Source organism: Anguilla rostrata, chromosome 13, assembly GCF_018555375.3.
Source record: "Anguilla rostrata isolate EN2019 chromosome 13, ASM1855537v3, whole genome shotgun sequence".
NCBI lineage: Eukaryota > Metazoa > Chordata > Actinopteri > Anguilliformes > Anguillidae > Anguilla > Anguilla rostrata.
The window spans coordinates 30,099,318-30,115,712 of NC_057945.1; the positions used below are offsets into that span (position 1 = coordinate 30,099,318).

The 16,395-nt window shown below is 41.6% G+C and overlaps 3 protein-coding genes across 7 annotated transcripts in view; 2 read left to right on the forward strand and 1 right to left on the reverse strand.

Moving 5' to 3' along the window:
* Positions 1–115: 115 nt before the first annotated feature.
* Positions 116–3,499, forward strand: gp9 (glycoprotein IX platelet). The gene is made up of 2 exons (XM_064306426.1): positions 116–816; positions 1,386–3,499. Exon 2 carries the CDS (start codon positions 1,387–1,389, stop codon positions 2,134–2,136), a length of 750 nt encoding a protein of 249 aa, XP_064162496.1. The 5' UTR covers positions 116–816; position 1,386; the 3' UTR covers positions 2,137–3,499.
* Positions 3,500–4,924: 1,425 nt separating this feature from the next.
* Positions 4,925–10,554, reverse strand: LOC135238484 (mRNA export factor-like). Of its 3 annotated transcripts, XM_064306425.1 has the most exons (13): positions 10,424–10,552; positions 9,567–9,699; positions 9,341–9,445; positions 8,723–8,815; positions 8,458–8,544; positions 8,187–8,273; positions 7,738–7,809; positions 7,494–7,601; positions 7,192–7,298; positions 6,882–6,957; positions 6,599–6,793; positions 5,971–6,056; positions 4,925–5,208 (listed from the first exon to the last, which is right to left on the reverse strand). In XM_064306425.1, coding segments are annotated over exons 2-13 (1,107 nt in total). In that variant the 5' UTR covers positions 9,657–9,699; positions 10,424–10,552; the 3' UTR covers positions 4,925–5,207. The 3 variants fall into 3 exon arrangements, with proteins under 3 accessions (XP_064162495.1, XP_064162493.1, XP_064162494.1); XM_064306423.1 differs by lacking the exon at positions 4,925–5,208 and having other exon boundaries at positions 5,967–6,056; positions 10,424–10,554; XM_064306424.1 differs by lacking the exon at positions 4,925–5,208 and having other exon boundaries at positions 5,967–6,056; positions 9,567–9,674; positions 10,424–10,553.
* LOC135238483 (bone morphogenetic protein 7-like) overlaps positions 10,463–16,395 on the forward strand; it is a 31,041-nt gene continuing 25,108 nt past the window's right edge. The window contains exons 1-2 of one of the 3 annotated variants that reach the window (XM_064306421.1): positions 10,463–10,568; positions 13,718–13,818. In XM_064306421.1, the coding sequence (XP_064162491.1) occupies positions 13,782–13,818 (37 nt within the window). In that variant the 5' untranslated portion in view covers positions 10,463–10,568; positions 13,718–13,781. Of the gene's footprint in view, positions 10,569–10,605; positions 10,738–11,845; positions 12,630–13,717; positions 13,819–16,395 lie in introns of those variants that run through there. The other 2 variants (XM_064306420.1, XM_064306422.1) reach the window with 2 other exon arrangements.

The following is a 16,395-nucleotide window of genomic DNA, read 5'->3' on the forward strand; positions in this document are numbered from 1 at the left end:
TTTGCTTTTATTCCCCCACAGGATCTTAATTAAAAAATAAAGAAACACAAATTAAAACTGTATAAAGGAAACAATCCTCAAGAAGGCCCTTTCTTCCAATTTTTGTACATAGGCAAACATTACCTTATTCCTTTTATTGTACTGATATTTCAAAAGCACCTGTATATACACTAGAAAAGATAGTGTGCTTTGGCTGACAAACCTTAATGCCCCTGCTGGTAGTTTTCTAGTTCAGTGGTAAACCTCAAAGTGATGACACTGTAATAAGGTGCTTTTTACGGCTCTAGGATGTAATAACTCGCCTTTATTTTCAGTTTAATATTCTCTAAATAGATGAGACAGAACAGGAAAGTAGTTCCCCACACACTTCAGAATAAAATAAATGATTAAATTTTGTGTTGGTTCATATAATTCTGTACTGAGCCTGTCACGTCCATATGCATCAGCTTACATAATGCATCTGCCTCATGTATTGAGCTCGCCAGATGCCTCCCAGAGATGGGGTTGAGGACACTCTTATCTCTGAGCTCCAGAGGGGCTTCCCCAGGGTCATGTGATCTTGACTTCATTTTGTCAGTGGTGGTTTTGCGCTCTTCCTGTGCTGTGGTTCAGAGACGTGCACTTTCAGAAGGCTCAGTGGTTGAAAATATTTGTGAAAAATACCTGTCAATATTCAAAGCTTTTAAGGTGACCTAACAGGTCATCAACTCAGCCGAAGACCGAGCGCATTTGTCGTGTTGAGCTCATTGGAAACAGCTCTCTTAGATATGAGCAGGAGTGTAGAGAGTCATTTCTCTGCTGGCTTGGAACAGAAAGGTAGGACTTCATATTATGAAACTATATTTCTGTTTTGTTATGTAAGTAGATGAGTTATGCCCAATATATGGGAATGTTCTTTTAAGTCCTTTTAAGTAGTTTTCCAAATCAATATTCAACAAAGTTGATTAGATTTAAGGATAGATTTGCATTCCTCCTGGCTGAACTGAAAGCATAGCACTAAGCAATGCTATTTTAAAATGGTTCTTTTGCAATGCCATGGCACTAATTTTTTGTCATAATAACCCTGCCAACAGTAAACCCTATAATGCAGTTTCCAAATTAATTTCAATAAAGTTCACTGGGCTTAAGAAAACAACACTTAATGTTCCAGTATTTCTCCTTTTCTAATATCACAGCACTGAATATTTTGTCCATTATAACCTGTGACCAGAAAGCCATATAATGCAGTTTTCTAATTAAATTCAACAAAAATGATTGGGCAAAGGGCAACACATTTCCAATGCTCAAAAATAAAGTGAAAACAATAATAACCAATGATGGCTCCTGCCACGTCATGGTACTTTTTCTCATCTATGGGGACCCATGAACCTCTGTTCACCTTGCAGGATGCTTTCTGGGCCAGCATTAGTCATCCTCCTCCTGCTGGCTCCATCCACAGGGCAGCCTGTCCCGAGCCCCTGCCGCTGCTCCGCCCTCCAGCCGGAGGGACTGCGCGTTAGCTGTGGCTCTCAGGACCTCGCCGAGCTGCCCCAGCTCCCGCCGGGGACCGCCGAGCTCTACCTGCAGGACAACTGGCTGACCGGCGTGCCCCCGGGGAGCTTCGACGCCCTGCGGGGCCTGCGGAGACTCAACCTGACGGGCAACCCCTTCCACTGCGGCTGCGCCATCTGGTACCTGTCCGCCTGGCTGCGGGATCACGCCGACGTGACCGTAGGGACCCCTACCTGCGCCTCGCCCGTCGGCCTGGCGCACAGACCCATCGCCGGTCTGGACCAGGCCCACTTCTCCGCCTGCGGCAAGAAACGGGCGGCTAGCGGCGCCTTGGACGTCGTCACAGTGCTGGTGCTCGCCGCTCTCGTCCTCCTGTTGCTGTGGTGCCTGAAGACCGCCCGGAGATCCACCTTCATTGTAGAGGTTTTCGCCAGACACTCTGGGTTCGAGGCCCACACTCTGCGGTCTCTCAAACCCAAACACAAGAGGCACAAGAGGCAATCGGTGCCGTCGGAGGACAGGGAGCTGATGCTAGAGCACATGGATGACAGCAACATAGAAGCACCTTTGATTAACATGGAAATCCTTCCTCAGATACTGGACGTTTTGCAGAAGAAGCACAACATGAGGTTTAAGGCACCATGAGGAGGAAGACAGAACAGTGCACACCATTTAAGAGAGTGTTCCTCACCAGGAATAAGACTATATGGTAAATGGACTGCATTTGTATAGGGCTTTTGTCCAAAGCTCTTTACAATTGATGCCTCTCATTCACCCATTGACACATACACTCGCACACCAACGGTGAAAGGCTGCCATGCAAGGTACCAATCAGCTAGTTGGGAGCAATTAGGGGTTAGGTGTCTTGCTCAGGGATACTTTGACACACCCAGGGCGGGGGATCGAACCGGGGATCGAACCGGCAACCCTCCGTCTGCCACTCTTACCTCCTGAGCTATGTTGCCCCTGTATTCTATAAAATACAATTTTACAATGTTATAAGTGACAGTTCACCACAACAGGAAGATTTCACCAAACGATTAAAACTCTTCTGAACTAGACAAATATGAATTGTAACTAACTGAATTAACTTTCATATCAATTGGACATATGAAAAGGATGATCCAGATGAGGGCAGACTTTTTCCCCTCTGTGGCAGAAGCACAAAATGCACAGAATGAAGTAATAAGTGTCTAAGTGTCTTTACTGTCCACAATGGAGAGTTGTCTGTTACATAGATAGTTTAAGTGCTAATAGGAACATTTCCACAGCCATGTCAGTGCTGGGCAAGCTATTACATGTCAATGTTTGTCTTCCCAAAACCACTTTCAGCCTTTGGTTGTGCCTTCTTAGCCCGTAAAACCTGCGTATTTGATGCTTTTAATCCCCTTTGTCCTTATTGGGCCAGTCAGAGAAAAGGGCTGTGGTCATGGTCAGTTATGCAGAAGTATCAGCATGTTCATGATCAGTAAAAAAAAAACAATACTGGAGCACAAGACATTAAATACAGTACTAATTCACTCATTCTCTGAAACATGACAAGAGAATAAGATGCCATAAACTAATAGAATGTTGTATTTTAAAGAATCTGGAAACCATAACCCAAATGTAGTAGTTCTAGTAGTAATGTACAACATCAAACTTAACATTGATCATTTATAGATGCTTTATTTTGTGTTCATTTTTACAGCCCTGTCTTGATTTAGTCTTAGTGCTTAACTGCATCTCTATGTATAACAGGGGTCTCAGACTGCACACCTGGAGGGCCACAGTCTGCTGGTTTTTAGTGCGTTTTAGCACTTAAGTGCTTAAATCGAGTCTCTGGGTCCACACACCTTGTTTATAACACCCAAAATGGCTGCAGATTGAAAGGAAACCATAAAAAACTGGCAAATGGTGCATCCCTCCAGGACTGGAATTTGAGATCACTGCTGTGTACTCTTGTGTAACCTCAAAATGAGTATTTCCCATTTATTATGCAGTAATAAATAATTTGGAACTATTTCAATTAGTTGTGTTTACCTTTTTTTTCCAGAAATGCCAAACAGTTTAAAAATACTGAAAAGGCCAATGCAAGGTATGGGGAAATGCATGTGGGTGTAGAAGAGGCTAGTTCTATCCAGGCTTCCTGGGACACCCCCCCTCATACACCAGAGGCTCTTTTATTGTGTAAAATGCAGGAACCCAGAACCAAAAAAACTGCCTGACATTTGTATTGTCAAAGACTCCATGTGCACTCAGATCAGATATACATGATATAGATATACATAAGACATATGCTAAAATGTAGATCACCATGCTGCTGACATAAGAAAAACATATTATATAAATATATAAACATATGTTTACATTTATAATTTTGAACAAATACTAAAAAATTTATCTGTTCAGATGTACAGCTTAGTCAACAGTGCAAGTCAGAACCAGAGACAGAATGGACTGTCCCTGTCACTGGGTCTAAATTTAAATTTGAGCTAGCCCCAATCACCCACCTTTACAGTCTGGGACACCACTGTTTACACAACTCCAAATCCAGCCCATTAACCGAACTGCCGAGAGCGTGATTGTTGAGGACTGGTGAATTCTTCTAACAGACCCCCTCGTTCCCACTGGAGCCCCGCCCACAACAAAGCCCTTTTGAAGCTTAATTGAGCTCCTGGAGCGCACACGCTGAGACCGAGTGCCTGGGTCTGCTAAAGTGGTGGGGTCACATTAAGGTGACACCCTAATAACCCTCATCAAAGCAGGAAGACATGCTCACCTTGGCTCCCTTTCTCTTCATCTTTCTTCTCCAGGCACTACTGACCTCTGACCTGTCACCTGTCCCCTCCCCTTCATCCATACCCAATTTGTAACCCCTCTCTTGTTCCAGGCCACCAGAGTAGACGGCTATTAGTTTACATCCATTTTATCATACACGTTTTAAGGCAAAATATTGCTAATTTTCTATGCTTTTTATGTTTGAGGGTTTTATTTTTCTACATTCATAAGAAAATATATTTCCCAAAATGCTGCATCATTACCACAAATGTCTCAAAAATAGAACAATGGCGAGGTACAGCTGCTCCCCCTTGATTATTTAATCACTCAGGGAAAGAACAGGATCTTTGGCCAGAAAACCAAGCACATCCACTTCAATTAGTCTTGAACCATTACACTCAGAGAAGTTTTTCAGTTTTAAATGCTTTTGTTGATGCATTCATATATGCACACCTATTTTTCCCATATAAAACAAACACATGAATTGAATGCATGAAAATGAAATGGTGCCCTCAATTTGCTGGACACAGCTACACAAACATACACATTTAATATATATATATATATATATATATATATATATGCACGAGGCAAGAATATGTGCAATTTCCATCTTCCACCACAGGTACTGAACAGGCATGTGAAACACAAATATGCACAGATGTTTGAGAAATTCGATTACGAAAACATTAGCTTTTATTTTTTTTCCCCACATCACATGTAGTGGCCTACACCACCACGAAAGATAAAAACATGCCAATAATAATGATATCCCCCACCAATTCTCAAGCTGCAGTATATTTAAAAAATGTTACATTTATGAACAGCGAAATTCCCCATTCTGGTTGCTGGTTCAAATGCTGGTTCAAACATGAGCCCAAAGGTGTTCCCTGTATATACACATTAAGGCAGGTCTTCAGGGTGTGGACCCTCAACTTGTTACGCAGCTGGCAGAATCTAAAGACAGGAGGGGAGCAATTAGTATTCACATTATCAATGTCCCCCCCCCCAAAAAAAAAAAACATGTATTTGATCAGTTTATGAATGAAAGAAGTACAAACGATACTGACATTAAAACATATGTACTGTCCAGGGAATCAGTTGCCAACCACAACTCGTATATTGTTTTACAATTATGTCCATAATTATGTCAAATAATAGGGCCACCAGATGATTTTACATCTGTGATTAAAATGTCTCTTGTATGTTTTCATACTGTATATATTGTGCCCATCTTTTGAAATGCAGCAGCCTTCATTGACCATGTCAACTTTCCCTCGGGGATACTAAAGAAAAGCTTTTCATTAAATCTGCAACCATTTCTCACATTAGAATCACAATTCAAATCCAGGAGAGTACACAAAAAATCAAAGCAAACAGCTTTCCCAGAGTTTTAACTTTTTAGAAAAGGTCACGGAGCCAAGCTAGAGGTGATGTCATGTTCACGGCAGATTTACGCAGACCGCTGTAGCGTGACATCACGCACCATGACTTCCCATGAGCACAAGGTGTAGACACTTTCCCAGAACACTGCAGCTTCATTGAGATTCGCACAAGTGTGGAAGTACAACCATATGCACTCAAAGTGCCATGGCATATTGGACTGCCTCCAACTATTGCAACTTTAGCACTTGAGGACCATAGGCAAGACAGAAAGGTACTGGTAGCTGCCTGGCAGCACCGTTACCAAGGTAACACACTGCAGCGGGCAATTCTCACCATTTCTTGTTCCGTGGTTTCAGCTCTTCGGCTGCGCTTCGCAAGAAGATGTAGTTCTTTTTCTGGGGGTTGTAATATTCATGTCCCTGAGATTCAACAGCAAAAGAGGTCCAGTTAGCGCGACTGTAAAGAATCAATTCAGCCAGAGTGGATTGTATCTTTTTTTCAATGCAAGAGAAAATATAACTAGTGGTGCCACATAAAGACTACTTAGAGATTTCTCATTTTTGACACCAAAGTGACCATTCTTGTCCCATTTAGTTAGGAACAAAGGTTAAATAGAAAAGAAAAATAAAGAAATCCACATACGTACTAAATAAAAAGGACAGGAGGAATCATTGATAGGATTTAATTTCATTTATCACAGAAAGAATCAACAGCTGTGCATGTAGCAGAGTTGAATGGTGACTGAGCATGTCAACATTCACCATATAAAGTGATGTCACAGAACTGAAAAAAAGAGTGATTAGTTCCCTTGGCTGGGAACCTAGGTCTTTAGCCCTGGGAACAGACTGTACCCTGTTGTCCTGCAATGGCATGAGGACCATGTTCAAACCTTGCAGCAGACCTATCCCCATTATATGTGCATGGGTGATGGAGCCCTGTGCAGTCATTGCTCTGGTAATACCTTTGACCAGTCGTAGCTGGAGGCATAGGCAAAGATGTTGCCGTTGCTGTTGAAGGAGCAGGCGGTGATGGGCTGGTCCAGCTGCTCGGAGGTCTTCAGCTTGGTGCGGGCGTCCTTGTCCCAGAAGCTGAAGCGCCCATCCGACCCAACAGTGGCCAGAGTCCCGTGCACGGGGTGGAAAGAGATGGCATTCACCTGTACAGAGTGCAGGAGGGTCAGTTTCTGTTCGGATCAGATATGGCATGTTCACATAACTCTGGGAGGAAAGGCATTTTCCACTCACAGCATAGATGTCCTGTGGAGAGGCTGTGTTGGTCCCATTGGACCTGTGACACTTGAAGGTGAAGTTATCTTTGGCTCTGCAATTCAGGGAGATGGAGAGACAGCAGAGGAAAAAAATGAGATGGAGGGAGGGAAGGAAGGAGCAAGAAAATAACAAGACAGCACATGAGATAGTAAGGGTCAAACACAGAGCCCCAAACAGGGCCCTATGGAGAATGCACTTCTTAAAATCTGTGGAACATAGAAAATAGTAGGAGTTCAATCAGCTGAAATCAAATCAGGTAACAACATTAACTAAATGTTGGACTCACGGGTTGGGAGGGTTGATGTAGTGAATGGCCACCCGCCCCTCGATGCTTCCGAGGGCAAATCCAGTGGGCTTGCTCTGCTTGTCTTTAAATATGGCCACACAGCGGTGCTGGGTAGAGAACAGAAAGAGAACATACCAAATGACAACTCTAATCCACACAACATATAGGCCTACTTTTAAAGTGGCTCATATGAGGCATTCATTGTGTGTGAGAAAGACCGAGTGAGATATTGAAGGAGTGAATGAGCAAGAAAGCGACAAACACAGATGAGGTCAATACATTAGTGCAGCAGTCACAATCACCTGGTGCTTAAGAGGAGACTCTATCCTGCGGAACTCGGAGGGCTGGTTCTCCAGCTGGTAAATGATTAGCCCTCGGTCGGCTGTGGCCACTACCGCCATGGGGTACACCTGCCCCACACCCCGAAACAAGGAGAAGTGATGCTTCACAAATCATGTGGTGTGCAGTGCTACTCATACGAACCAATCCAGAAATGATTCTCTAGACAGCAAAGCACTACAAGACAGGACATCTGCGGTTTCTCACCACATCTGCAGAGTAGGCTCTCTCTGGCATCTGCAGGGACATCACGGGTTTGGGCGAGCGGGTGTCCCAAAACTAACAAAGATCAAAGACATGCTGCAAGATTTAGGCTGTGCTACCTGGACGCAAAACCCAGTCAGAATGATCATTCAAATGTGATCCAATCAGAAGCTTCGAAAACAAACATGCAGGTGACAAAACCTCCAAAACAGATTTTTTTTCATGTTGCATTAAAAAATCAACTAAAAGCTTGTTTCTATTGTTTCATGCGAGATCTTCATCAGCTAAAGCACAACACAGATCCCCACCTTAAGGGGAAGTGATTTCCAGTACAGAACTATACCTCCAGTATTAGAATTGAAGGAAGTGCAGGAAGAAGTGAGCCAGCCAAACCCTGGTGATAGTCGAAGGCCTTGAATGTGTTTGCAGACCTACACTGAGGCCTGCCTTACCTTCAGAGTTTTATCCCAGCTGCCTGTCATGATACAGTTGTAGTTAGGGGCTTTTATCCAGTGGACTGTTCTAATGGGGCCATCGTGCTAAGAAAAATACAGAAACAATACATCAAATGAGACCAAAATATTGGCTTTTCTGATGGTGTAACACGTAAAGAGAAAATATATTTATAAACAGAATATTCAAATAGACTGCCCACTTCACTGTGAAGGACTTGCAACAACTACAACCACAAAAACAATTGCATAACAGAACTGGGATTCATACTTGCGCTATCTGCATGGCCTGATTGCTGTTAAGGTCCCACATCTTGGCAGTTTTGTCGCAGGAGGCCGTGAAAACCTTGCTCCCATCCTGTAATCCAGGAAGAACAGTCAATTTCATACCACACCTTCAGGTGTCGACTGACGTCACATGAAATGAGCCACATAAGTAAAATTAAAAATAAATGAAAAAGCATCAATGTAGAAAAAGCCCTGTGAGATGAGGCCAAATCATCCCAAGTATCCATTTCCAAGCCTAGGACACTTACATCACTCCAGCAGACGTCCAGCACTGGGCCTGTGTGTGTCTGCTGAGCCTTGGGCACTGTCTGCCCACTGTCCTGCACTTCCCAACACCGAACCTGGGGTTAGAAAACACTGAATTCAGCCATCAGCAATGCTTGAAGCTCACAGAGCAAATCCACGTTGCAGTGAAAAAAAACTACTTCAGGTGCAGACGTCTCTGGCAGCTACAAGTACATTGAACCCAAATAAAACTAAGTGGCGAAACCCACTTAGACTGGATTGCAGGGCTACAGAATCAAGGTCTGTATGGCCCTGTAGTCGGTAGGTGTTCTGTGGCCCATGTCTGTTAGGAGACATAACATTCTGTATGGGGCAGATATCATGACATCGTATACCCTATAATCATTGAGAAATCCAAAGCAACTATTTGCAATGGCAGCTCAGCTAAGATTACTGCTTCCATCAATGGAATGCTGCAAGGTGAGGTTACCTCAGATAACTGCAAAGCAATTAAAGTCACAAGTTTATACTGACTGTATATGTGCAAGTGTTAGTATGATGTTTGTATGAACATTTTTTTTACCTGATGAGTGTAGTAAATATTTGTTCAACGAACAAGAGTCTGTCCTCATCACACTTACATCATTAGCCCAGGATCCACCAATCAGGAAGTTCCCTGGCATGGTAGGAGGGCTGAAGGCCAGACAGCTGATGCTGTCATCAGGTGGGGAGGTTACCTCCACATCCTGCAACACAGTTTCGCCATTCAGTTCCAATTAAGAGAAAGCACCAATTTGCCCATTTCTTTTGACATTACAACAGCATTACTCACACTGTTCTCCCTTTTTTTTAATTCACTGTCCTTACCTTCATAGGATTGTGATTATCTGTTGTTGCGTTGCCGAATACACTGGTCCCCGCAGTCCCGAACCCAGAACTCGTGCCAAACAAACTCATGATGTTGGTTGTGGCTAGCTGCAAAAACCAAAGTACAGAACTCCTGTGTGATAGCAAAAACACAGTAAGAAAACACAGGACTGAACTAGCTCGATCAAGCAGGGAGCTTAGCTTGGGTGTAAACCCCGGGAACAGACAACTGCAACCACAACAGACAATCCTCATTTCACAATTTTGGATATCCGTTCCAGTTGTAATGTAGTTCGGTGGTCTGAGGTTTAAACACCAGCTAAGCACACTGCAGTAGAGTAACGTTAGACCCGCTGTGTTCCCTTAGCCGCAACAGGAACGTGAGCAGGATCATTTTGTTTGCGATTTGTTGAACTTTGTACACTTTACTTCATGTCTCCACCAGCACTGTTTTTCCACAGTGAAGATATAGCAGCTATATTTAGCTAAACTGCGCAAACACTTACACATTATAACTATGTAAGCTAATTAGGTAGCTTCTTGTATGCCACGTTGTAGCCAATGGTATTATTCAACCGACAATTGAGCTCTCTGTGTATATATAATAAACTTGTGCGTGAAATATGAAATTGATAGAAAATACACACATATTTCCTATTTTCTAGCGATAAAGTTATGTCTGACTAAAAACAACTAGATAGCTAGACAGCTAGCATTAGCAGGCTATGGATGCTCTTTTGATATACAGTTTAGATCTCACATCAACATTAACAACATACTTATGAAATAAGGCAGTTAACCGTCACGAATCACTTAGATAACCCAGTATAATTTAACAGTCGTTTTAAATTGCCTACCGAACTGCCGCTTGATAATTTCAACCGGCGGATAAATCAGTCAAAGCGGCGGCCATGCAATGACTTCTTTGAGTGGCTGACGCAGTTTTATGACGTTACCAGTAGGAACTGGATTGCAGCTATTCACAAAAGTTAACTAAAAAAGGTATTCACAGTACCTCAGAAGATACTGATTTACTGGAGTTTTTTTAAAGAACCGTTACCCAAATAGGCTAATCGACTGGCGTCAGTCTACTGTAGAGGAAAAAATGTTGAGAGCGTTTTATAATCCAGTTTTACACTGGTTCTTATCGTACATCTTGAGTGTCAAAAGGGTAAGTGGACATTGAGAATGGCAAGTGAAATACCGCAAAACTGACTTGGTAACCTATTATATAACTTAGCTATATAAAAATATAACGGCAGATCCTTTCCACCATCTGAACCTTCTGTTTGAAATGCTCACTTAGTGAAAATGAATCAGATTAGTCTACTAAGAACAAGAAAAAACATTTTTTAGAAAGTCCTTTATGCCTTGTGCAATACAACTTATTGACCCAATGTAATTATTATATTAAAAGTTTTTATTATGTTCTGCTTTGACAATCTAGTATTTTCGCATATGAATAAGCTAAAATGTGTGTAGCCTACTTACATGTGATTCTGTAGTGTATGTGTTTACTGATTTTTTATGGGTGAAGCCAAAGGCAAGTTCCACAGACGTGGACAATAAAGTTCTTCTCAATTAATGTAATCTACTGCACATATGCATTTCAGCTTTCACAGAAACAATACGAGACATTTACACCAAAGCAATTAATTTAGAAAATCGTACAATTATATCTGCCAGTAATAGTAGTAGATAGATCCTTCCACTGTGGGGCACTGTGTGATCACTTCACCTGCTCAGCAGGGGAATGAAAACTGACGGCTTTAAAAATATTTATCAGAAATATATCCATATTAAAACTAAATATTTCAGCATGAAAACCAATTGGACCAATTAATCTTATATATTAAAGCGGCCTTCCTCTAGTTTTGATTAATTATAGCATGCATAGTGACAACTCTATATATAGATATAGATATAGATATCTATAACGGTTTCACCTTGTGTACTTGATGAACATGGGACATTTTAACAAAGCATATAATGGCCGTGTGTAAACATTTTGGAACAATTTCAAATAATCACTCATATACTGTAGGAATTGAACAATTAATGAACAAGTATGAACAATTAATATAGGCACTCATCATTCAGATGATAAAGTAGTGCACACTACATATGTGAGAAAGATATTGAAAATTAAAGTAATGTACATAAACTAATGGAAGATTTTTCAAAAACTCACACAGGGAGTGGCACAGTCATGTGACACGTAAGGAACAGAGAGGTTAAAAATAGACTAAAAATAAGTACTTTAAGTAACTTAAAAAAAAAAAAATTGTATTGTTTCAAGATACAAAGACTTGACTCAACTTTACAAAACACATTTGGGATTTGGAGCTAGATCAGTGGGTTAATTATTTTAAATCATGTGGTTATGGTCCAAGACTTTGCAGTGGAATCCCGTTTTATATATATAACAGTCAGTGAGACTTACACCAGACAGAAACTTGACAAGCAAGTGAGATGAAAAATTTCTATCTTGGGTTGAATATGGCGTGTGCTTCCACAGTTGAATTGAGAAGTCGGTGTGAAGGGGAGACTTCTGACTGATTCTAAAAGTGACAACAAGTAGGCTATTGGTATTATGAATACTTTGATATACCCAGAGAATGTAAGAATGTGCAATGGTTTATTTCTCTTTCTGTATGAGCAGGTAGGGCATTGAACAGATTTATGTACCATTCTGGTCCCAATAGCTCTTAATCTTCAGTCAAATTTAATTTTCTGAGAACTCCCAGATTCACAGCTTTGAGCAACACGATCCATGTGCTTTGAAACCATTTGATGTGGAATCTCCTGGAAAAGCAGCTTTGTTCTGAATGTTTGTGAGCTCATTTATAGCCTTCAGCAAAATGATTCCTATTTATAGTTAGGAAGTTATTTCAGCATGAAGCTGAAGTAGCATAACTGGAAGCCTTCCAAGCAATGACTTTGTGAAGCCCTCGAGAACCTATTCCACACCAGGCCTCCCACCACCTGTCACCATGATGCAGCCTTTTCTTTAGGAACACTGAAGGAACACAACTGAAATCACGTTTTCACGTGATGTTTTGGGTAAGCTTGAAGAACATCTTCACTCTAATTAGCTATAGTCAGAAAGTGAAACGGAAATTTACTGCAGAAACGTTTAATTCAGTTTACCAGATTTTGAACAATTTCATTAACATTTTTCAAGCAAAACTCTTTGTGGGAGTCAGACTTTTGCCATAAAATCTCTTTATTTTATTTTACACGCCCTCTAGAGAGGGCATCTATCTACAGCAGCATATTGACCCTCTCTGTTTGGGGCAGCGTTGGTATAGTTGCTGTGTAGAGGCTGGCCTTGGACTGCAGGTCAGTTAGCACCTCATCATGCCACATGCTGGCTACATTAGCACCCTCTTGTATCACACATTGCCACAGAGCAGTGGCTTATAACCTTTGTTCTGTTGGTAATTTCTTTTTGGTCCTGTGTGTCTCTATGCATGCCTATTTGTTTGCGAAATAGGAAAGCAATATGGATGGTTTGCCACCAGAGGTCATGGTGGAGCCAGTGTGTCGAAAGGGCTGTAATCTCAGATATCACCTGTTAACAGTTGTGTTTCCATTGCACTTTTTCTGTGCCTTATACTGACCAGGGTCAGGTGTGGATGTGAGGGTTTATGAAAGGGATTTGGCTAATGTCATTATCTAAAATGAATAACACACTGTGATGCACATGAAAACAAATGAATAAATCCTCATCACTTGGGTGGTATTGAAGTAAGATTTGCCGGCTGCAAAGTTTCAACACATTAAAAACATTAAAAATTGCTTTGTTTACTTGATGCCTGGACTATGTTTACATACTTTTTTACTCTTTTAACCTCTCTGCCTCTCTCCTTCTGACACACACACACACACACAAACACACACAAACAGGCACACACACATGAACAGGCAAAGACGTGCATCCAACAGCCTTTTAATCCCAAACATGTTTGTTTTCTGTGAAACGCAACGTGACAGTGGCACTGTCCTGGAAATTCAGGAAATGCCTTTAATTTGTAAAATATGTCACAACTGCTTCTAATTAAGGTCTATTTGCAGCTGGGCCAGCTGGGGCTCTGCTGTTGCAGTTCAGATTGTGCACTTCTAACCTGAGACCCTCAAACCATTTTCAGGTCCTCCAGTGCACTCCAGCTCAACCCCTGCAGGAACCTGAAATTTCCAGCCATCGCAGCACTGATGGGCAGCTGGGAAAAGTTTAACAGTTTTTTTGGAGGTAAAATCTCTTATCACTTTCGAAATAGAATTATTTAGCTGAATGTGTACATGTATGAAATGGGGGAAGCATTGTGGTGTACTGGTAAGAGAGGTGAACTCTGAGCATGACAGCAAGACGATCTCATCACATGTAAGCACCTGCCTTTGTGCCAATGAGCAAATTTCTTTACCTCTCATACACATTTAAAAGAATGGGTCACGATTTGAACTGTATGTTGTGTCAAAGGCCCTTAAAGTTTGTTTTGAAGATTTTTCTCAGCCTTTTCATAATTATTTTAGAATTATTGTTGAGTGTGGGGCAAGTAGGGTGGCTCTGACTCTAGGCTCTGTTGCCAGTCTTTAGTGTCACGCTTTGGCTTCATGCTCTGATGACAGGTTTTAGTGCTATGCTTTGACTCCAAATCCAAATGCTAGATTTTAACGCTACTTAGGACATTGATTGTAGGCTCTGAAGCCAGGCTGAAGCTCTTGCTACAACAATATATTGAATATGTTCTGTACAAAGTGAATCCCGTGATATTGCATGCAGGTGTTTTCAAGAAGTAGCCTACACTTGTATTCCTTCTGGATCCAAATGTGAGACAAGAATTAAAAAAATTATTCATTTAATCACTTTTCTCATTCCAAAATTGCTGAGGTTTGTCAGTTTCAAATTGCACTGTATCTGAAAAAGGATCAGACAAAATAACTTGTTTTGTGGATTGCACTTAAGTATAAATCAGTCCTTATAATAATTTCACACTTATGGTATGTTGGTCTGCAGTTTGTCTGAATGTCTTCCTCTGGGAGCCTCCAACTCCTTATTTTTATAGAAGCCTAACTGGGTGGAGGTGTGTCTGTTCAAATGAGATAAACACAAGGAACAGTTTAAAGACATTAGGCAGCAAACAGCTGTGAAACAGCACATGACTGCAGCTGTGAGGTGGGGCAGTGTTACGCGTGAAGGACTGAACATTTCCCTCCCTCACCTCCACCTAGCTGGTGGTGACTAACAGGCTAGTGTGTGCAGTACCACAGAGTGCAGTCAGGCAGGGCTGAGAATGTAGACAGGGTGGAATGTGACCTTCAACCCCCCACACTGGTTTGCTTAAAGGTCAGCGTACCTTGCAAAATACATATTTTCTTACTGAATCCTCTGTGGCTTGGTTTGCTGTGCTCTACTGTTAGCCCTCAAAGGAGCATGTCCTGCCATGTTTAAGATAACACACCTGAAAAAAATATCCATCTGACCTTTACCATGGCAGTTAATCGTGTAAGTCCCAGGATCAGGGGTCAATGTGTATAACAGAAAAAAGAAAGACAGCTGTATCTTCTTTCATCTGCTGGAACAGAGCTGTTCTGTACATTGGAGCCATGCAGGCACTGTTGTCTGTTCCTGGTAGTAATGTGTGCGAGTAACTCAAGGGAGTGTACACGTGAATTCATGTGTGTGCGTGTATGTGTGTACAGTATGAGTTCACAAATGTGTGTGTGTGTGTGGCTGCAGAAATGTTTTATTGCTTTGTGTTATGTTGGTGGGATTGTTTATAGTGAGCGCAGAGCTATGAAGTTTTGCAGGTGGAGATATATAAAAAGCCATGGAAGAAGAAAAGAAAAAAACACAAACCAGACCCCACATTCCAGAAAATAACTTTGAGACATTTTTCCTTTAAACATGGCTTTTCTTAGGGAAGTAATTGGATCAGGAAGGGTGGATATGGGGTTTGGAATCTGTCTAGGTTGCACGATAGGGAGAACTGTATTGTTTACTTCTTCTCAATGTAAAACATATATATTCAATTTGAGCAACAGAATATCCTGACTCATCCAGTTTACTTTTGCCCATACCCATCTACCTGCCTAGGGAGGAGGTGTGGCCATAAGGGATTTTGTTCCCCTCATGAAAACAACAGAGGCTCTTTCAGAAAAATGTCATAGGCCACACGAATACCTGAATAAGACCATATTGGTTGAAATGGATTTCTACATACCATGCTGAGTACACATAGTTATAGCTATTGTTACCTTTTCCCAGTCTGTAGCACTACTTGCACATTCTTGCTCCACTATAAAAATAAAAAGATTATTCTTTCACTGAATGTAGTCTACTGGCCACTTTTTTGTATATATGGGTGCAATGTCAGTTGAATATGTGGCATAAGACAGTGGGTATTTCTGTTTCCCTGTGTGTACGTGTTCATGCATTTTAACACCATTACAAACAGAGACAGCTTTAGCATATAAGAGGGATTGTATCCTTTGTTCTGACCGATAATTGGCCTGAAATGTTGAGTCTTGCAGTGTGCAACTGAAATCTAATTTGAACCTATAGTTAATAATGAAAACATATCCTAAAAATAATGGGTATAAGGGAAAGCTTACTACTGCTTTCATGAAACAGTTTAAATTTTCTGTATTTGTAAGGACAAAGACAGGTACATGCATGGAGGTAAGAGAAGTGACAGTTAGAGGAACTTTATGGGGTGATGGGGTGGGGGGGGGGGAGGTAGAGGGTAAGGGACTTGATGGTTAAACAGCTGCCCTACATGTGTGCCCACAAGTGAGCTCTGTGGGGCACGTTAATGCTATTATTGCC